General features: G+C 39.7%; 3 protein-coding genes across 3 annotated transcripts; all 3 read left to right on the plus strand.

Moving 5' to 3' along the window:
- The first annotated feature begins 325 nt into the window (after window positions 1–325).
- LOC115430332 (tetraspanin-7-like) lies at window positions 326–1,612 on the plus strand. The gene has a single exon (XM_030150288.1). It carries the CDS (start codon window positions 393–395, stop codon window positions 1,476–1,478), a length of 1,086 nt encoding a protein of 361 aa, XP_030006148.1. The 5' UTR covers window positions 326–392; the 3' UTR covers window positions 1,479–1,612.
- Window positions 1,613–5,120: 3,508 nt separating this feature from the next.
- On the plus strand, window positions 5,121–15,084 carry def6c (DEF6 guanine nucleotide exchange factor c). Its single transcript, XM_030150875.1, has 12 exons — window positions 5,121–5,567; window positions 6,195–6,335; window positions 7,988–8,170; window positions 8,591–8,821; window positions 8,904–9,050; window positions 9,233–9,341; window positions 10,425–10,654; window positions 10,812–10,919; window positions 12,824–12,990; window positions 13,081–13,279; window positions 13,391–13,481; window positions 14,522–15,084. Exons 1-12 carry the CDS (start codon window positions 5,472–5,474, stop codon window positions 14,731–14,733), a joined length of 1,914 nt encoding a protein of 637 aa, XP_030006735.1. The 5' UTR covers window positions 5,121–5,471; the 3' UTR covers window positions 14,734–15,084.
- Window positions 15,085–16,713: 1,629 nt separating this feature from the next.
- Window positions 16,714–20,573, plus strand: mcat (malonyl CoA:ACP acyltransferase (mitochondrial)). Its single transcript, XM_030150904.1, has 5 exons — window positions 16,714–17,300; window positions 18,530–18,617; window positions 18,689–18,906; window positions 19,023–19,160; window positions 20,164–20,573. Exons 1-5 carry the CDS (start codon window positions 16,866–16,868, stop codon window positions 20,434–20,436), a joined length of 1,152 nt encoding a protein of 383 aa, XP_030006764.1. The 5' UTR covers window positions 16,714–16,865; the 3' UTR covers window positions 20,437–20,573.
- Window positions 20,574–22,373: the final 1,800 nt, after the last annotated feature.

Below are 22,373 nucleotides of genomic sequence, written 5' to 3' on the forward strand. Positions count from 1 at the left end.
GTGTGCATGTGGATGGTGGGTCCATCTCACTGCAATCACCTTCTGTGACCAGAGCAAGGGGCAGCAGAGAGCCAGAAGATGTCGGATGTGGCTGTCAGCGGAGGATTTCGGACTATCGGTGACCACGCAAGTGGAAAAAACACCTGAAATAAACAGATAAATAGAGTGGAAACAAGGGGGCTGTGGACGCAGATAAGAGCTCAAGGAAAGACCCATCAGTGAGATTTACAGTCTGGTCTGCATCGTGGAGCTGGAGGCGGATTAATAACAAGTCATAAAGAAGTGGGAGGGGGACTGTGTGTTGCAGGGGGACGAGAGAGATAGAAAAAGGAGAAGAAGGGGGAGTGTGTAAAAAGAGAGAGAGAAGAATAGATAAAACCAGAGCCAGGACCATGAGCTCTGCACTGCCTTATGACTCCCTGTCAGCTCGACCCAGTCCCAGCAGACAAGCTTTGGACTGGGAGCGTGAGCAGCTAGCTGTACGAAGACTGTCCTCTCCAAGGGGTCTCGATCTCCTCACCCCTCCTCCTTTTCCTCGTCGACCCTCTGCGATTCCTGGCTACCTGCTCCCATCATATCGAGAGCAGGAGGATCAGCTCCACCAGCAGCAGCGACTATCTTTGTCAGTCGGCTCAGAAGCTTCCCTGGCGCCTCCTGTGCCTCCACCTGGGGGTGCTGCCCCACCCTGCTGCCGCCCAGTGGGAGTTATGCATCTCCTGCGCCTGGGTCTGCTGGCCTTCAGTTGCCTCTTCTGGGCTGCAGGTTTGGCCATCTTTACTCTAGGAGTTTGGGCGCAGATTTCACTGGCAGACTTCATGCTGCTGTCTACCAATCGCTACCCCAACGCCCCACTCATCCTTCTGTCCACTGGGGCAGCTGTCACGGCCTGGGGTTTCCTGGGTTGTCTTGGGGTAGCTGCCAACTTGCCCTGTGTGCTTAGGGCCTATGGCTTCTTCCAACTTGCTGCACTTATTGCTGGTTTGGCCGCTGGACTATCTGGCCTTTTCTACCGTGAAGACATTGCTGGAGGATTTCGCAGCGGCCTACAGCGAGCGGTGGCAGGTTACACGGAGGATGAAGGTCGTGCAGATGCTTTAGACAGCCTGCAGAGGGCCTTGGAATGTTGTGGAGCAGAGGGTTGGCGTGATTGGCTCTCCTCGGACTGGGCCATCCAACATATGGCCTTCCCATCCACTGAAAATGGCACCTCTGTGTCCCTGCCAGACAGCTGTTGCATTAGGCGTAAGGGCTGCAGGAACCGTCCTCTACTGTCAGATGACAATGAAGGAGTAGTTATTGCAGGGATCCATCCACATGGCTGTTTCCGCAAGGTGTTTAGCTTGGTCAATGACAACGTCTTTCATATCGCTGCCACTGTTTTGGGACTGGCATTCACTCAGATAGGAGGCATCGCTCTAGCTTGTCTGCTTGCCAACAGAATGGCACCAAGGCAACATCGACGTGTAGTGGCACACTGATGGTCAGTTTGGAAAATGAACACCAAAAAAACAAGAACAGACAAATTTTGAAGATAATTTGGAAGGAATGTTTACTTCCTTAATGAATAATAGAGTTGCATAGTTGGTGGAGTTTGTATTCATAATCATCTGTCAAGCACATGATTTAGAACAGGGGTCAGCAACCCTGGTCCTAGAGAGCCACTATCCTGCATGTTTTAGATGTTTCCCTCTTCCAGCACACCTGATGGTCATTATCAGGCTTCTGCAGAGCTTGATAATAGGATTATCATTTGAATCAGGTGTGTTGGAAGAGGGATACATCTAAAACATGCAGGATAGTGGCTCTCTAGGACCAGGGTTGCTGACCCCTGGTTTAGAAGAATCCAAAAGTACTGGCTGCCTGTAACAGGGTCATTTATCCTGTGTTCCCAGGGTGAGAAATAAATATCAATGAAAAGTTTCACAGTGGAATATCTAAAAGGGAGAGATTACTTTATAAAGCAGCATCTCTTTTCACTTCGCATCCTTATACTTAACTGCTTGCCTGAGTCTGCTTACAGCACAAATGTAAAAAATGCTCCTTGATTTGACAGTGACAGAGGCGTCTTCTCAAATGAGTTTGTTTTTTTTTTTTTCCATATTCCAGTGTCAGAAATCAAGGTTAATCCAGAATGGACTATGTACTGCAAAAAGTAATACTTGAGGGAAGAACTGTTCTCTGTTTTGGGTTAAAAATAATAATTTAGTAGCAGCATGAAAATAATAATTTTCTCTTTGAATTTGTTTGTCCTAGATGATGTCAGAATTTTTCCATCTCTGTTCTTATTTAGAGCATCTCACCACTGACTGCCCATGAATGTTTACCAACCATTTTTTAATTTTAGATAGTTTAGCTTGGCTGTTATTGAAACATATCTGTATATCCATGTAGGTTTGGCATTACAAATAATACACTATGCTCTAAAGTTAATGATAATCAATAATAAGTCCTATATGTGGTGTTTTGTGCTGTTTATAAAACTGAAAAGCTGTAAAAATGTTTACTGTATTGAGTGCTGTGGATTTTCTGTAAGATTATGATTACATTAAGTGGTGTTTTCCACTCACTGTTCTAGTCACAACCTGAAGCACAAGTCTATCTCATCATTCTTAAATGGCATTTCAAATAACTTTATGCATAACATTGAAAATGCCATTACTTAAATGTAGCATTACCCAGATGCTGCGCAGCCACACAGTGACTGAAAGTTGGGATCGCATCTGCATTTTTCATGCTCTTCCTCCATATGAATCTTAATTCTACTTTAATATTACAATGGTCTATTTTCTCTCATTAACTTTTTATAATCTATTATGATTATGATTACAGTAAAAGATTATCTACATGCAGTGAATTATTATTTTCAGCAATACATTCCCTCTAAGTTATTGTTTATCTTACCTTTCCTATGTATAGAATAGCACACTTTTTCCCTATAAATGTAAATAAATATATAAGATAGCATAATGTACATATTCTGTTATCACAAGTGCAAACAAGCATGACTGGAATTGTAAAGTATATCTGCAACACTAAAAAAAATACGATATGGATTGGACAATGGCAATGTCAAGGTCTTTGAATACATTAAAATGACAACAGTATTATTCCTGTGATGTAATATTAATGTGACTGTGAGCAAAATAACAAAGAAATCAATGGTGAAGACATAGCTGAAGCATGTAGTGTAATTAAAAAAATCTTCAAATCTTACATTGTGCATTTTTTGTGTTTTTGTCAAACTAAAGCATTGTGTGTCACTCATCCTTCTTGGTGGTAGATTTGAAGCTCCTGTCTGTATTTCAAAGACCTTAAGCTTCTGGGCTTAATTTTATGAGACAGGCCATGCTGGGAATGTGCCAGAGTGGTAAATTCTCTGAGCTGGGAATGGTCCATCCTCACCTAGACCTCTGGCCAGGTAATTCTGAATTATAGCCGACTGAATGACATCTCATTTCTGCCACCTGAGACAACGGTGATTAGATCTGCCCTTGAAAAGAGACGACAAACAGGAGAAGCTGATAAAGAAATACAACATGCTAACCCAGTATTGATTAGTTTATGGGGCAGAAAATCATATTCTACATGCAAATGATAATATTTCATGCATTCACTTCAATATATGTATGATAACGCCAATATATGACTGTTTAGACTCATAGAGGCATTCGGCTGTAGCCTCTGGACACTGCTACCATTGTCATGACCTAATTATTCTATTGATTAACCTACATATGCTCCAATAAGGCTCATGGATGGTGTGTGTCTGATCACTCTGTCCTTGTTTAGCCTATTTATTGTGTTGGGACGTTAGCACATCCTCACCAGCAGTTTCATCATACAAAAACCAAGCTCTAAAAGATGTTCAACCAACACCTTAAGGCAGGGAAACCACAAGGGGCACTTTGCTTATAATACATGTGTAACCTAGTCTGGGTTGGGCTGCTTTACTGGGTGTTATTATTGACTGTTACTGAGCCAAAACAAATGTTCACTAGGCTGGACAGTGGGGCAAAAGATCAGATGTGTTTGGTCTGAGGACAACCTGAGAACATGATCTTCACATTTAGCCACAGGTTTTACCATCCACATGAATTCTTTATCGGGCAAGTGACTATTTTTGGTAATTTCCACATACATTACAAGACAGTGGTATCAACAGTTACAGTGAGGACAGTGAGTCTGAGAGAGATTATTATCTCAGGTCCAGTGAGGTCTACAGCAGGGGTCACCAGTCCTGTTCCTCAAGGGCCTGTATCCTCTATGTTTCAGATGTTTCCCTCTTCCAACACACCTGATGGTTGTTATCGGTCTTCTGCAGAGCTTGACGATAAGCTTATCATTTGAATCAGGTGTGTTGGAAGAGGGATACATCTAAAACAAGCAGGATACCGGCCCTCGAGGATAAGGATTGGCGACCCCTGGTCTACAGGGTCTGTGTGGTCCACCTCTGCATGAACAGTGAGTGTACCTGCTTTGTTAGGTACCAGGAAGTAATGGTACTAATGTAAGGAATGATGTTCAAAGGGAGAATATGGATGTTGACAGGCGTCTGGATCAGAACTTATGTTGGTCTAATGTTCTAAAAGTGATGTCCTTTTTGCCTTTCATTATTTTTCTTGCATTTTTTATATTTACTTCTTGGATTTTTTTTTTTGTTTTGTTTTGTTTTGCCAGTTACAGCTAAGGAGCCAAATATGGTAACTTCACTGATACTGATTTTCTACATAACTATGCAATTTTATTTCAAAAATTTTCAGTAAAAGGAATACATTCTTATGTCCTCCAATAACATACTAGGTTTAGGAGTTTGAATTTCAAAGTATTTCTGAATCCCTTATAAAGGGTTAACAGACTTCTTAAACACAATGAAAATTCCATACTGAGAAAAGAAAAACAATTAAAGGCTCCAACTGTTGTATTTGATAACCTTTAGTATTTTAAGATGATGTTAAATGTGTCCCTGGGCTGTGTAAATAACTGGGTGTGTCTTAAAGTCAAGGTATGCCTCCTGAATCTGATAACAAGAGCTGTGTTATTTATTTTTTTCACATTGAGGAATTTAGAAATCCACCCTTGTAAATGACCCAGAACTTGAATATGAGAGCTGCCATCATTCCAACAAGGCCTTAATTTATGCTTTTTATTCGGATTTATGTTGCTGTCATCCGTTTCCTTCTGTCTATAATATATTTGTGAAGTCTGTGCGTCTGTTTGGCACGTTTTAATTACTTGTTTAAGTGCGTTTATTGTGGAGGATCGTGTTAGAGGTGAAGTTTTATCTCTACTCTCCGCCTCTTTAAGTGTGTGTGCCCTACATCTGACTACTTTTGGTCTGTTTGCAGTTCAGTCTGTGCTCTGCCCCACATTTATTTGGCAATTCTCTCCGCCGCCACTTGCCTGTGGCTGCGTAAAAGCCGCTGCTCCGCGCTTGGATATGTAGTTGTTATGCGCTCACTAGGGTCTCCAAAATGGACCTAAAATCCGAGCTCCTCAAGTCTATCTGGTACGCTTTTACATCGCTGGACGTGGAAAAGTGTGGCAAAGTGTCTAAATCGCAGTTAAAGGTAAGATTTATCATATTTAGTCGTTTAAAGATGAAGAAAAAGACACCGGAGTGCGTCATCTAGATCACAGCCTCTGCTACTTTTTTCACTTTGGATAAAAACCTAAATGATCATCAATGTGTTATTTTATTGTTGTGATTTTGTGAGCAGTAAACACACACGTAGACACATAAAGTCGAGGTCAAATATGTATAAAAGCTGCAGTTTTTCCCTACAGACACGTAGCCAACAGAGGCTTGAAGCTCGAAGTCCAATCTTTGAAGAGGCTCAGAAACATTAACTAGAGAAATAACACCCCAAAAGAAGTGATAAGACGAGAACAGGTCTTGTTTTGCCATAAGCTTCCTTTCAGTGAGTTTATGTGGAGCTCTTTGGTTTCTGTCCAGTCCCTACATGCCTGCCCCAGTCCAAATAGGTGAGAAGAATCCAAGGAAATAGCAGAGAGCTGTCCTGACATGCAGAGTCACTGAGGACTGTGTGACTGGGCTTGTGTCTGTGTGTGTGGGTCTGTGGATGAAGTAACAGAGAAAAGCTAATCCTATGTGACTGTAGGCTTGTTTTGGATCATCAGAAAACAGTGATTTTTAATTCAAGTTCTAAAATGTTCTATATGTGTGTGTTCTGTAGGTGCTTTCCCACAACTTGTACACAGTGTTGAACATCCCACATGACCCCGTGGCTCTGGAGGAACACTTCCAGGATGATGATGATGGACCAGTGTCCAATCATGGCTACATGCCCTACCTCAACAAGTATATTCTGGATAAGGTAAAGTTACTGCGGTATCCCTGTGGAGTGGGGTAAAAAAGAAAAAAAAAAGAAAGAACTCCACTACTCTAATGCTCCAGTACACAAATATCAGTTTATTCCTACAAGCAATCTAATTAAAATACAAAGACAGCATATTTTGCAGTCGAACACAAAATGCCAGTATGTATTTTGTTTTGTCTAGAAATTTAAGCCAAAGTTTATCATGTTACTGATGACTCTCACATATTACTGATAGGGATGTAACAATATGAAAATTATGTATCACAGTTATTGTGACCAAAATTATCACGATTATCATTATTATCATGGTGTTGTTGAAATGTGCTCAAAATGTTCAAAAAGTACTAATACACAAACTGAAATAATTTAACCAAGTTGTATTTTGAAAAACAACAACAATAACAAAAAAAATAAAATAAAATAAAATAATAGGCACAATGTACTTTCTGTTGCAGAAAAAGAGCAGAATATCAAACATACAAATGTGTATTAAAGATGGAACCTTATGGCCATTGTTGGACCATTTTCAATATCAAGTTTGAGTTTAGTTTCTTTTTCATTGATAGATAGATAGGTAGTCTCTCTCTCTCTCTCTCTCTCTCTCTCTCTCTCTCTCTCTCTCTCTCTCTCTCTCTCTCTCTCTCTCTCTCTCTCTCTCTCTCTCTCTCTCTCTCTCCTCTCTCTCTCTCTCTCTCTCTCTCTCTCTCTCTCTCTCTCTCTCTCTCTCTCTCTCTCTCTCTCTCTCTCTCTCTCTCTCTCTCTCTCTCTCTCTCTCTCTCTTTCTTTCTCTTTCAAAGTGTGGTAACCAAACACGGTTATCATGAGAATTCGAATTTAAACAGTAATACTAACAGTCAGGAATTTTACCGCAGTTTATCATTATACTAGTAATCGTTACATCCCTAATTACTGATGACTGTCACATATATACATATTTATATATGTACTGTTGCCCATGAAGATGGAATAAAATATTTTTACCTCTGTTCATGAAATGATTGTGACAATGTGATTTATTCTTGATAGATACAGTGTGTATTAGTAGGAATAAAAAGAGGAATGTGTCTGAAAACAAAATTATTCCAACTTTATGGGCAATAGTGTATATTTTCATTTCTTTCCCTCTCTTTTTTAACGCCACATGGCTCACAGGAGGGATTTTTAAATGTAGACAATCTTAACAATGCCTGAAAATGACAGGATTAGACTGTAGAGGGTTGTATTGTATTTGAGGTAAAATATGAAGCATTTCGTCACCTATTTCTGAAAATAAATTCAATCTTTGCCACACTTCTCCATTCATTGAACAAGGGGTAGACAGTGTATATGTTGTTGTTGCTGTTTTTAGCAAAATTCCATACTTGACTTTTAATAATAAGAACTCATAAGCTAATGTCATGTTGGAGCATCGCTGGAATTTCACGGTAATGGTAATATTTGTTCAACTACTACTTGGAAAAGTTAATTGTGGATTAGTATTTGTATACATTGTGTTACAAAATAACACTATTGCCCTGCTGATGTTGTCTATTGCCTGGGCTCTATCCATGTTTCTTTCTCTTCTTTTGTCTATCTTTATATTACTCATATCAGTCCATGCAGAGCCATTTTAGTTTCAGTCATTACAAGCCTTTTTTTCTGTTTTCCAGGTCAAAGAGGGAATGTTTGACAAAGAGAAGTTTGATGACCTGTGCTGGATGATGACGATGAAAAAGAACTATAAGGGAGTCCCAGAGGATGCACTGCTATCTCAGAGAGACTGCTTTAAACTCTTCTGTTTATTCAACCTGCTGTCGGAGGACCGCTACCCACTGGTGATGATCCCTGAGGAGGTAAAACAGATAGGGCTGATTAATCAGATGAAACAGGGAAAACATCCAGGGCCATTTATTTATTTCATGTAATTCCTACCTGTGCCCAATCTACTAAAAATAAAAAGGAGGTGAAAAGTCCTGACTTAATAATATAATTCTAAAATAAGTACAATATGAGGCCCAACAGAGTCATACAGCTGCATTTTTGTTGTCAAAAAAAAAAAAAAAAAGAGTGCAAGTAAGTAAGTTAATGAGGCTGTTCCTTCCTGTACTTCCTCCATCATGCTTTTGGTTTCCTGTCGACAGAGACAAAAATAAACCACTTTGTACTATGTGCACAGTAGCCTGCCCCTGTAAAGAATTACATTATAGTGTATGTGTAACCTATTATTATAAAAGTTGTGATGTTTCTATAATCTCATATGTGATTGCATTTAGGTGGAGTATCTCCTCAAGAAAATCTCCACAGCAATGAATCAGGAGTGGGATGGGAAGCCCCTGGAAGATTTATTATTTCAGGATTCCACAGTTCAGGATGAAGGCATGTCAGTGTGGGCTTTCCTGGAGCACATGGGTGCGGGTCGGCTGCTGAGGGTGACCAGTGCCGAAGCCTTCAGTCTGGCTTTGGATGAGGTCTTTCTGGAGATGTACCACAATGTCCTGAAGAGGGTAAGTCCCCCTGTGTTTTCCCTCCAGTTCATCTGCTCTCTTTTTTTTCTTATGTGTTTTTCAACTCTGACCCTGTTCGTAGGGTTACATGTGGAAAAAGGGGCACGTACGCAGGAACTGGACGGAGCGTTGGTTTGTGTTGAAGCCCACCTCCATGGCGTACTACGTCAGTGAGGACTTAAAAGATAAGAGAGGCGAGATCCTGCTAGATAAGAGCTGTGTGATCGAGGTCAGTGAGGAAAAATGGTTGAGCGTTTTAATGTTCAGCATGCTGCATATGAAAACAACAAGCATAGGTCCCTTTATTCTTACCATAACTTACTGATTAAATTAAGCTACAAATGGAAGATGCGCTGTGCTATTTTTTTCTTCTTTTTTTTTTAACTCTTTTTGTTTTTTTGTTTTTTTTAGCCCATTCCAGACAGAGAGGGAAAACGCTGTTTGTTCTGTGTGAAAACCCACAATAAAACCTTTGAGATGAGTGCGTCTGATCAGAGACAGAAGGTGGAATGGACTCAAGGTGTGTTGGTGATGTGTATAATAATCACCAAATACAGAGAAACTGTAGCACTTTATTATTTGAATATGTATCTGGCCTCACATGTTTTGTGTTTGTACTCTATAAAGTCAAAGTAAATTAAGTTATGTAAAAGATAACTTTAGTATTATTCTTTTTAAATTCCAAAAAGCTCCAAAACCAACAATGAACTGATTATACAAGTAAGTATTGATCACTTTATTTTGATTCTATTCCATGTTTCTTATTATTCAACAGCCAACACCATGTGTAATTTACCACTGACAATAGCCCCCAACATATTCATGTTGAGATCCTACACTGAATTAAGAATGAGATTTATATTCAACTGATTTTCTAAGAATTTGAGTATAAACAAAGGAGCTTGTATTGGTGAAATAGGAATGGATTACATAATGGAAATTTCCATTTTTGGTGCTACTGCCTCCAAAAAATATCCCAGTTTGGTCACTAAAGGGTATCTTAATCTTAAATGGTATAACACAAAGTTATTGTCTTATGATTTTAGTAATATCTTTTAACTCGTTTTATCTTGAACGTTGTTTGACATCAGCCCATGTTTTAATATTTTATATTATTTTACAAATTTTGGGGTGACAACACAGTGGTGCAGTGTTTAGAACCTGACCCTCTGTCCATAGACATGCATCTTATTAGGTCAATCAGTCAATCTAGATCACACTTAGTTGTAAATGTGAATGTAAATTATTTTTCGCCCTCGTATGTCAGCCCTGCAATGAACTGGTGACACATCCAGGGTTTATCTTTGGGGCTAAGGGGCTAGTTATAATTTTATTTAAAAGCAAATACTGATGTGATGTGAGAAGATAAACAACATGCAGCAAAAGATCCATGGTTAGTCAAGTTAACGTTGGCAACGTGTAATGTTCAGTGGGATTAATTACCAGCAAAGTCCCTTTTCTCTGGTAATTTCCTTTGTTTTCTGTATTTCTTTCAGATCAAGATGTACTCAGCCTTATCTGTCCAATACAATGTGTTAATGGTGCAATTTGTATGTGAAAAAACTTTTTTTTTAAGATCTGTGTGGGTATGTTTGTTCTCCAGCCATTCAGACTGCTCTCCGTCTCCAGAGTGAGGGAAAATCCTCCCTGCACCATGAACTCAAACTAAAGAGACGGGTCCAGCGGGAACAAAGCCAACGGGAGCGCAGCCGGAGCGCCCGGAGCAGCTGCAGCAGCCGGAGCAGCCAGTCAGACGACTCCAATACCCAAGAAATGGAGAAGATGGAGAAAGAGAAAGACAGGCAGGATCTAGAGATAGAAAGCATCATTCAGGTAACAGAGGAAGGAATGAGCTCACTCTGTGACGATAAATGAAAAAAAAAAAGACAGTCAATGTTTCAACACTTTTACTCACCTCTCCTGCCATGTGCAATTGGTTTACATGAATATCTGTGTGTTTATAGTATTTACTACATGTTGTGTCTCGCAGCATGCCCGTGAATTGGAAACCAGACGAAGGGAGGCAGAGGAGAGAGAGAGAAGGAAACAGAGGGAGGTGCAAATGGAGCTGGAGAGACAACTGAAAGAAGCAGAGATGGTAAGATTTATACATTTATTTACAGTATTTATGGCCCAAGCAGTGACTGGTGCAAAGCCTCTACTGAAACTGTTTATTGTATTTATCATTTGTTCCATTTGTTACCTTTTGAATTTCATTTTTTTGGGACTGGACATATAGTTTGCACATGTCAAAAGTGGCAGAAATGCAAGAGTTTATGGGTCTTGGGTAGTCTGGCACAATGAATATACTCTGCCAGAATAAATGTGAATATTTCCATTGCACTGTGGTGGAACATCTTTCTATGTGCTGTTGGGTATTGCAAGGATTTAGTCAGTTTACTAATACAACAAGCTTCCTCATTCACACACATTTGATGAAAATAACTCCTGTTTTGATACTACAGTCGCGGAAAAAATTATTAGACCACTCCTTATTTTCTTCAATTTTTTTTTCATTTTAATGCCTGGTACATTTGTTTGGACAAATATAATGATAACAACAAAAATAGCTCGTAAGAGTTTAATTTAAGAGCTGATATCTAGACATTTTCCATGTTTTCTTGATAATAACCAAAACCACTTCAGTTGTTACATCAACAGCTATGGCATTGTACTGCCAAAAACAGTGCTTTTAGGCATTCCATGTTTTCTTTTCAGTCTGTTTTAGTCACATGATACACTCAGGAGTTAGTACTTGATTGCATAACCATTGTTTCTGATGACTTTTGATGGTCTAATAATCTTTTCCGCGACTGTATTTTGCAAATTCACTGTTGCAGTATCCTGCACTCAGCACTGTTCAGGAACGAGCCACAAAACCCAGATACCTTGCACCCCTTTTCCAGGATGGTGGAAGGAGCAGCTCTGGCACAGTACTAACTAGAAGCACTCGGAGAGTGCAGACCTCCGCCAAGGCTGATCAGTGGCCCCCCCCGTGGGCCCCCCCACCCCCGATCACCACCAAAATTTAATCATTTCTTCCTTATCCCATTTCCAACAAACCCTGAAAATTTCATCCAAATCTGTCCAGAACTTTCTGAGTTATGTTGCACACTAACGATCAGTGCCCCCCCGTGGGCCCCCCCACCCCCGATCACCACCAAAATTTAATCATTTCTTCCTTATCCCATTTCCAACAAACCCTGAAAATTTAATCCAAATCTGTCCTTAACTTTTTGAGTTATGTTGCACACTAACGGACAGACAAACAAACAGACAGACAAACAAACAAACAAACAAACCCTGGCAAAAACATAACCTCCTTGGCGGAGGTAATGAAATGAGGAGACATTAGGTCTTGGATGTTAAAAAATGGCTCAGTTGCATCCTCTAGAAAATTAAGCCCCTGTGCGAGGTTTCACTTAGTACCAACTTTGACTGGCATGTGTCAGATCCAGAAAAACAAAATGCATCTTGTAGCCATGTGCTAAACCCAACTGGAAATCTATTGATTTTTGGTATAGATATGCTCTTTTTATCTGGTTTTTACCATTTTCAGCTGTTGTATGTTGGCACAAGAAGTAATAAGCCTATTTAACTTTTTTGTACAACTTTTGAAAGTGAGAGAGGCCTGAAAAAACTCAATGTGCTTACATTAAAAATCATCAACTGCGGTGTACCTTGATATGTGCTGAGGTGCAAGGGTCTCATCATGGCATTGACAGCTTTAATCTGAAATAGCATTTACCATCCATTCCATTGGCTTTGACCTCGGAAAACAGCAGCAAAGCATTGGCATTATAAAATTACAGCTTAACCTTTAGTGATTTTTAGTGGTTGAGTAAAGGTAATGGCATTCCTGGAAAAGGTGATTCAGGAATAGGTCAGTTCTTTCCACTGAATAAGTGTGTGTGTGTGTGTGTGTGTGTGTGTGTGTGTGTGTGTGTGTGTGTGTGTGTGTGTGTGTGTGTGTGTGTGTGTGTGTGTGTGTGTGTGTGTTAGCTGAGAGACACTATGCAGGCTGAGATGCAGGAGAAGGACAGGGAGGCTGAGCAGCAAAAGAGAAGGATCCAGGAGTTGGAGCTGACTCAGGAGAAACTGGAGGCTGCTCTAAACCTGGAGATCCAGGCTCGGCTGGAGGAAGAGAGGGCTAAGCAGGACCTACAAAGGTAACACACATTGTATTCTACTATAATCAAACACAACTGCAAAGACCTGTACTTACTTCATGATTGTCGTCTTGTTTTTTGCCTTCCCAGGTTTCTGCAGGCTGAAGAGGAGAAGAAGAAGCAGTTCCACCTCCTCCAGGAGCAGCAGAGGGCCTTGCAGTGCCTCAGCCCCATACAGGAGGTCTCAGACGGTGTGACGGAGGATGACACCCCCTCAGCCCTCCACTCTGCCTCTCAGGAGCTTCAGGATCTCCGTGCTTGTCGCCAAAGGAGCCACCAGCGCCTTGAGGTGAGAAACATGAAGGATAAGAAATTTAGAAAAAGTAACGGCTCAGCATGCAACCTAAAATTTTACATTACAACAAGATCATGTAGATAAGAGGATATCTGTGTTGTCCAGGAGGTACAAGAGAAGCTGAGGAATGCCAGTCAACACGTACGGCACTGGAACGTCCAGCTGAACCGCCTGATGCAGCCTGTCACACCTGCAGGTGCACAAAACACTGAAAGGGAACAGAAATTCAGCATTGTATATGTTATTAAAGGAGTTCTATGTAGCACTGATATTCCAAACTATAAACAGTAGAGGGAAGTCACGTACAAGAACACACAACTACCAAAACCACCAATGAATGAACACTATGTATCCACAGACTGTATCACTCACTGAATAAACTATAAAGATCATTGTTTGCACACATCTGTATTATGGTGCCATCAAATTTTCACCTTCAAACAGGAACTCACAGCAACAGTTGGTCAAAAGAACGCTGCGTCTTATACTATTCACGTACTGCATCAGCTGATAGTTGCTCGGTTAGCGTAGCTCTGTTTTTTGACAGGAAACAGCCACCGCAAAACCACAATTCAGCTCCGTAGCTCCACTAAAGATCTGTTTTGAATCATCCAAAGTCAAAACTGTCACTGTTTATTCTGAACAGTGGATCAACAAACGGAGAACTTAGTGAACATAATAACAACACATGATAACTTTATGTCATACACCTCATCATCAAACCATGTAGATGAAACATTGTAATTTTATCATTTAACTCCATTCTTTTCATTTAGAGTTGTGTCCAGTGGTGAAAATTACAACAATGCTTCTTGCTTTTATCACTTGGTCTTATTTTGTTACCCAAAAAGTCATTTCTTAATGATTCTCATCCCACCTTATCAATTTCGAAGGCCTTGTGACATTAGTTTTCAGTGTTTAAGACACAGTGTAGTAGCGGCTCACTACTCCCTCTAGTGGCCACATAAATCAACCACTGTCTTCTAAAAAAATCAGTCCGTATCTCTACAGTACATTGGCATCTTTGGCATAACTTTAGGACTCTTTATCTTGAACACTCAAATGATGCTTTTAGGTCATATTTGAACATTTTTAAGTAGAAAAACTACATATAGCTCCTTTAAAACTTTAATTATAATTACACACGTTAACTCAGTCTCTCTTTGGTACACCTTCTCACATGTATCTTTATTCTAATATGTATATCTAATTTTGTTTTTTTGTTTTTATATGTAGAACGTCTGGAACATCGCCTCTCATCTAGAAACATGTGTCCCAAAAAGGAAGGTGCTCTAGCCAGTAATGAATTCATCTCGAAATATAAATCGAGAGCTGATCAGAACAGTCAGACACCAGAGGACAGTGAGAGGCTCAAGAAGCAGAATGAGGCTACCAACCTCTCGAACAGCTGGGAGAAATCACAGGAAAAACCCAATGGACAAATGTGAAATGTGACAGTTTGGGAAACAACTTTCACATTTTCAACTCATAATGGAAAAATGAAATCCTCATTTTTTTTAAGACCTGTAAGCTCATTCATTGAAAGAGGAGGGAGAAAAGTTGAGTAAAATCTGAGAAAATGGCTAAAGTGTTGCAATATATTTATATTTTTAGATGTTCACTACGAATGAAAAGAATGATGTGATGCAGGAATGAAAATAAACAGTTTCACTATGATCACCTGAGATTTACAGTTTTGTCCAGTAGTGTGTGTACTATATAATTTGATGTGTGATTATTCTGTTGAACCCAAATGAATTAGTATAACATCTCTCATTAAAACTATCCTTTATACTGTTCAACCTCTTAAAGATGTGGTTTAATGTGACTTGGATATAAGTTTTTTTTTTAAAGTGTATAGATTTATTTTTAGTTAATAAACAACTCTTTCACATGTTTTTCTTTGTATTGAACCATTTACATCATAGAATGTCAGTAGGTCGATTTATGAAAAAGAGTAAGGATTTAAATGTGGATGAATGTGTTTACAGAGGAACTTCCATATTATCCACCATTTCTTCAGCCTCATCCCACAACATGAAAAAGGCTCCAAACAATAGTCAAATCAGGGAAGTCGCAAACGTTATGTGTTCATATTTTCAGCTCTGCAGGGCATGTGGCCTTAACCAAAGGAAACACACACACACACACACACACACAAAGTGATTCAAACAACAGCATACTGGAAACTGAAAATAACCTACAGTGACAAAATAATAAACCAATAAAGGAAAAACAGCAATGCTATGTAATTTTAGACATGTCATCACTGAAATTAAGCAGAGGAGGAAATATTTTGTGTTATTCTTTTTGCATCAAGGTATTCCACATCAAGCACACAAATCTGCACATCTAAACACTGACAACTTTATCAGTACACCTATAATGTAAGATTTCTAGCTTTCCACGTTGTCTGTATAATTTTGGATATTTGAAGCAATTTTGATTCTAGAGTTAACTTCAGATGCAGAAAAAGGAACAAACAATTGGTCTGGACAAACTCAACACAATAGTCTCTGGCTCCAGAGGATAGGTTAAAATAGGACAAAAAAAGAAAGAAGCATGTGAACTCACTACAGATTAAGTGGCGCAACATAATACATTTATTACTATGACATTTTGGAATCAAATGAAATAAAGTCTTTCACGTATATAGCATTGCCCAGTCATGTATATAATCCTGAAGTTTTAGATTCATTCATTCATTCATTCATTCATTATCTGAACCCACTTTATACTCACTAGGGTTGCACGAGTCACTGGAGCCTATCCCAGCAATTTATGGGCAAAGGCGGGGTACACCCTGGGTATGTCACCAGTTGATCGCAGGGCCGACATATACTTTTAGATTTATAAATTTTAATAATTATAGTTTTTAGATGTTTTCCGTCACCAAGGACATTATGTTTTTACCAGTGTTTGTCCATCTGTCTGTCTGTGCAGTCTTATGTCCACAATTTTGGACAAGCCGGCCTTATTTATCATTATATTTTGAGTTTTACATATTTTTAACAACTGTTTATTTTTTTATGAGAGTGATTACAGAGAGTTTTATACAGAAATGTAGTGTATTTAATATTGCAGATACCACCACTACTACTACTACTACTACTACTACTACTAATACTAATACTACTGCTATTGCTGCTGCTACTACTACTACTACTACTACTAATAGGACTACTACTACTACTACAACTACTACTAATACTACTGCTATTGCTGCTGCTACTACTACTACTACTACTACTACTACTACAACTACAACTAATACTACTGCTATTGCTGCTGCTGCTACTACTACTACTACTACTACTACTACTACTACTACTACTACTACTACTACTCTTGACCTGGAGGTGGCGCTATAACAACAGGAAGCGAAAACTCAACCGGAAGAAAAATAACAACAAGGCCTTCGGAGACTTCAAATATGGCGGCCACCATGAAATGTCATGCCGAACTTAGATAGCAGCTTTCCTGACACAGACATGAGTTTTTCGTTTATTAAACTCGGTTCCTCCAGGCAGGTTATAGCTTTATTTTAACCGACAGGACAGCGTTAGAAGCGACAGACGTCATGTTGTTGTCCGGCCTAACGGCGGCCTCCAGAGGGGGGCTCAGACGGCTCTCCCCTCTTTGTGGAAGATTGTCCACTAACCCGCCTGGAGCCCAGGATGACACCCAGCACCATCCTCCACCTGAGAGCCCCGCTCCGCCCGCTTCCCCCGAAGACAGCGAGGAGGTCCGTAGGCCCAGGAAGGACCCCAGCGGCTGCTCCGTGCTCCTCTTCCCCGGCCAGGGCAGCCAGTTTGTGGGCATGGGTCGAGGTCTTTTGAAGTACCCTAATGTTAAAGACATGTTCGCGGTGGCCCAGAGGGTCCTCGGGTACGACCTGCTGTCCCTGTGCCTGGAGGGACCCGAGGAGGAGCTGATGAAGACGGTCCACTGTCAGCCGGCAGTGTTTGTCACCTCACTGGCAGCAGTGGAGAAGCTCAACCATATCAACCCCACGGTATGTGACAGAAGAAGGGCCCTGGAGCCTCTAGGCACACATCCATTTAAGCCCCAGGAACCCCTCAGGACAATTCTGTACCTTTTTGTTGTTTGATGTTTTGATTTGTTGATCAGTATGGCTGTGTTACAGCTTATGACATGGATTTCTGTAAGAATATTTCTTTTTTTTTAAACTTATTTTTTATATAATGCCAGCTACTCTTACAGCTCTGTTATACAGCACTAATAATTTTACACCCTCTGGGAACGCGCAAACCAAATATGTACATTTCAAAAACTACTATAAAATCATCATATAGCAACATTTTTTCTGCATAAATCCCTTAAACCATTTCGTCTCTGCTCAAAACTATCAACTGTCCAATCATTGTGGAGGGATATGATATTGTTTTATATCAGAATCTTGAATATGTCAGAGATTAGCAATAACAATGATTTCATCACATGAGTAGTTTTTTGCAGTGCAGGATCCTTGCGGCAAAAAAAGCCTCATTGGCTTTCACTGAAACCACATTTTTTAATCTCACAAAAAAAATACTAATGCATTGAAATCAATGTTGTTGCTACCTTTTGACATTTCTAACACTCCAGCAGTGCCCCCAATGTAAAAAAAAAAAAAATTTTATTACTTGGTGTTTTTTTAGTCATGTATCCAAAATGGCATTGAAATGGTTAGATTGCTGAAAATGAACTAAGTATACGTACATAAGTAAGCAACATAAGTAAAAGCAATGTTTGCAAAATGCACCAGTCATTGCCCAGTAAATTAGTCCTTTTCAGTGTTTTATTAAAACCTTTTTTGTTTGATACTACTGCAACAGTCATATTTGCTGCATTTTACTGCTGTAAATACATATATATAAAGTTGAGCTCATGTTTGTGTTATTATCATCCTATGAGAATCATGTATCTTTAAAAAGTCAACTTTTCATCAGCTAGGGTAATCAGGGTCAGCTTTGTGACAGTGTATTAAAAGCAAAACCCTTATATTCAGAAAGAAGTGGAAAAAGTAAGCCCATGATGGAAGACCTAATCCTTAAATTCATCGCAAACCTTCAAGACATCTGGAGAAACAGAACCATAACTGAAGCAGGCAGATGAACAGTGTAGTAAAAAGTCCAGTATTTGCTGTAAGGGGTTAGCAGCAGACACTGAATAAAGTGGAACTGTTGAGTAAAAATACCACCACTGGTAGTTGTGAGTAACCCCTGATGTTTCTGTCCACAGGCTATTGAGACGTGTGTTGCTGCTGCAGGGTTCAGTGTTGGAGAATTTGCTGCTCTGGTCTTTTCTGGAGCTATGAACTTTACTGAAGGTAAATAGCTAAAAGCAGCAGGTTAAAACCATTGGGATGGAAATTTGACTATATACTCTTGTGTCTTTTAGCTCTGTATGTGGTGAAGGTACGTGCAGAAGCCATGCAGAAAGCATCAGAGCTAGTTCCTAGTGGGATGCTGTCAGTCATTGGCCGGCCTCAGGCTAATTATAAACACGCCTGTCTGCTAGCAAAAGAGCACTGCCTGAGTCTAGGCATCCAGGAGCCTGTCTGCTCTGTGGCCAACTACCTGTTCCCTGATGGTAGGGTCATTGCAGGGCACCAACAGGTACAGGATGAAGCACTGATCACCATCAAATGTCAGATTGTGTTTTAAAATACAGTCAGTAGCATGTCTAGTAAGATCTTTAGTGTATTTAAAGCAGAGCTGTGTTGTGTTTCCAGGCTCTGGATTTCCTTCAGAAGAACTCCTGGCAGCTTCGGTTCGTGAGGACCAAACCCCTCCCTGTCAGCGGGGCTTTTCACACTGACCTGATGAAGTCGGCCACTGAGCCTCTCCGAGAGGTCCTCAGACAGGTGGAGGTCAGTCACCTGATAACGACTATCATAGTATTAGGATTAGGATGGTAGTGATAATCGATTCACTATTCTATAAATAAAGTTCTAACATTATAAATGGTGTTAGTTAAGCCACATTTGTATTTGCTCAAATGGCTGTTGGCCTGTAATTCCTTTATTTACCAAAAAAATGCACTAAAGAGTGATTTTCTCTTAAAGAGCTACTGCACACTGTATGTGTTTTTGATCTTTATACTGTGCATGTTCATTTTCATTTGCATTTTGTAGGTGAGAATAGCACAACATGCCACTTCCTGTTTTTAAAATCATCCTAAACCCTGCAAATCTATTGTTGATGTAAAGTCAACTGTTTGACTTCACTATCTGATGAAATACATTTCAACACCCTCCCTTCAGGGCTATGTAGCTCCCCTGTTCATCTGTTATTTCACTTTATTCAAAGCCTCCAAACTCATTTGACAAAACAGTAACTTAACCTTCAAGAAATGCTTCCTCAATGTAATAGTTTGGTTATAAATGAGTTAAAACCCCAAAGTTACACATTAAGAGTAACTTTCCAACTGACTGAGGCAGTGTCTCTGTGAAGTAAAAGTTACTGCTTCTACAAGTGCATCTTGTGAATTTGTAGAATGCTTCAAGGCTTCTCTTCCCTGCCTGAAAGGGCTCTCTTACTACAAGTTTTTTTAGGTACCACAACAGTAAAGAAAACCCAGAAAATTCTTGGAAGCTGTCATGTGGCTTAGCTTCAATGTCTTGTGACTTTGTGTCCTTTTCTATTTTTCTGTCTGTCCTAGGGATGTCTCTGATCTCCTGTTTCACACATCCACATCTCCTTCTCATCCCTTTGCTGGTCTTTTATTCTTATTGTATAGTATTTATTATTGTTCATTCAGTGGATTGAGTTATACTTTAACCTTTATAATCATCCAGACTAATGAATGCAACTCATTAAAATTTCACATTTTGAGTGACTGTCATTTAACATGTGGATATCTCTGTTGTTCAGATCCGGCGTCCTGAAATCAGCGTGTATTCCAATGTCGATGGCAAGCGCTACATGAATAAGAACCACATTCGATGGCAACTGGTGAAGCAACTTGAGTCGCCTGTAAAATGGGAGCAAAGTCTGCATGAGATGTATGAGAGGACACAGGGACAGAAGTTCCCACATACATATGAAGTGGGTCCTGGAAAACAGCTTGGTGCCACACTTCAGAAGTGTAACAGGAAGGCCTTTAAAACATATACGCATGTGGACGTCACTGCTCATGAAGAGTAAAAGTGGAAATTATAGTGAAATGGGCCTCAGTGTTCAGTTATGTCCACCAAACTCTCCAGTGAGAGGTGCTAAACCTGGAAAGTCTCAATATTGCTTTGTGTTTTTTATTATGTAAATAAAACCCCGTTTTGTATTAATGAGACTACAACATTTATTAATTATGAAGTTTATTTGCATCACATGAAAAAGCTTAAAATCTGAAACAGAAAGTCCAGCTCCCTTAATTTTATATAAAGCCCAGCTACACATCATTTGTAAAATTTAGTCTTCTTAAACCAGCAAGAAACTCGTCTGCATACAAAAGACTGCAGGCCAGCAACAGTCATGAGAAACCCTGACATCAGTACAACTGTGACCCAATATGTCACTGCTACATTACACCATCCTGGTCCTCAAATTTAAATAATTTTCAGTTACCTGCACAAAATTGTCTTTTAGAAATTGTCCCTGTTTCATCAAGTTTCAAGTGAAGAATGCAATACAGTTCATTAAATAAGTATAAAAAGTGAAGTCAAAGTAAACAGCAGAAACAAATCACTTAGCGACTAACACTCATTTGCAAACATTTTTGTCAAATATAAAGTGGCCTAAAGACCTGTTTAAGCACATTTAGGCTTTCCTGTCCACCCATAATGCACTGCAAAGAGTCACAGCAGCAACCAGTGCCATTGCTACAAGCACTCCTCTGGTCCAGTCAGTGCGGGTTACTGGTTTAAAACTGGATACCTGTGAAATTCAGAAACATGAGTCAAACATGGACTGTTGGGCTACTCTTTAACAACTGCAACTAAAACATGGAAGCCAAGATTGAATGATTCATATGCATTTGATCATTTTTAGGAGAATGATTATGAAAAACATAGTCAACTGATGTTTGAGTTTGTATCATCCTCAAGTGCACAATATTTAGCACCACTATTTTCAGTTTGTAATTACTTTAGGAGCTCTCTCTACAAAACATAATTAATTTGCATTTTAAAATCTTTCTGTCACCCAGAAATCAGCCACATTTAATACCAAAGCAAACAAATGTTACCCAGGTTGCCCAGGCCTCAGTTCTGAAGATCCTCTGCCCAGATGCAGTGCTGTCTATCCAGGCCTTCACTGCCGCAGACAAACCCTGGAAGTCCCGTATCTGATTATGAATGTCTCTGCAGGAGGAAAACTCTATGTTATATCAGGAGGGAGCTGCATAAAATTTTAGAATTTTGAAAAAGATGTAATATGTAATACTCTTTTTTTTTTTTTTTTTTTCTTTACCGATAGATGGTCCTGGTAAGTGCCTGAGCAGGTCTCAGTATGTGGAGAGCAGTCGGTCTCCAGTTAGGTTGTCTGCTAGTCCACTCCTGATCAAACTGGTCTCCAATCACAGCCAACTGACGCCCAAAGGCTCTAGCAGCCCTGTCATCGATCCTAACCAGATAGAAAAGAACAGGTAGCACAAGGAAAGTAATTAATACCAGACTAGAGTTAATTAAATACACTCTTTTTTTTTTTTTTTTAACAAACAGTAACGAGGAACGCTTTATGGACCTCCAGACAGTAATGAAAAATACTAATGAAAAATGGTAAAAGATGAGCTCTTTGGTGAAGGGATCATCAATGCACAAAAAATACAAAAACCAAGGCATACTCTTATAATTTTAAAATACCTTTACTAATTATGGCATGTCTCAATGGACCTCACTGAGCCCCAGCACATTTCAGCCTGCTGGCCTTCATCAGGGGGACAAAGGTCAGCAGGCTGAGACGCACAGGGGCTCAGTGAGGTCCATAGAGACATACCATAATTAATAAAGGCATTTTAAAATTATAACAGAGTGCCTTGATTTTTGTATTTTTTTGTACTTTTTTTTTTTTTTTGTCTTCACCAAAGCAGTAAGAGGACAGGCAATTATAGTTAAAGAGTTAGTGGTTGTGCAAATAAAAATATTGTT

This window comes from Sphaeramia orbicularis, chromosome 12 (assembly GCF_902148855.1).
Source record: "Sphaeramia orbicularis chromosome 12, fSphaOr1.1, whole genome shotgun sequence".
Classification (NCBI taxonomy): Eukaryota; Metazoa; Chordata; class Actinopteri; order Kurtiformes; family Apogonidae; genus Sphaeramia; species Sphaeramia orbicularis.

What these genes read in the sequence shown, in the direction of transcription:
- mcat (XM_030150904.1), top strand. Translation starts at nt 16,866, where the DNA reads ATGTTGTTGTCCGGCCTAACGGCGGCCTCCAGAGGGGGGCTCAGACGG. An exon ending in AGCTATGAACTTTACTGAAG is followed by an intron (nt 18,618 to 18,688) that starts GTAAATAGCTAA and finishes TGTGTCTTTTAG; the next exon opens with CTCTGTATGTGGTGAAGGTA. An exon ending in AGGTCCTCAGACAGGTGGAG is followed by an intron (nt 19,161 to 20,163) that starts GTCAGTCACCTG and finishes TCTGTTGTTCAG; the next exon opens with ATCCGGCGTCCTGAAATCAG.
- def6c (XM_030150875.1), top strand. Translation starts at nt 5,472, where the DNA reads ATGGACCTAAAATCCGAGCTCCTCAAGTCTATCTGGTACGCTTTTACA. An exon ending in ACCACAATGTCCTGAAGAGG is followed by an intron (nt 8,822 to 8,903) that starts GTAAGTCCCCCT and finishes CCCTGTTCGTAG; the next exon opens with GGTTACATGTGGAAAAAGGG. An exon ending in GCTAAGCAGGACCTACAAAG is followed by an intron (nt 12,991 to 13,080) that starts GTAACACACATT and finishes TTGCCTTCCCAG; the next exon opens with GTTTCTGCAGGCTGAAGAGG.
- LOC115430332 (XM_030150288.1), top strand. Translation starts at nt 393, where the DNA reads ATGAGCTCTGCACTGCCTTATGACTCCCTGTCAGCTCGACCCAGTCCC.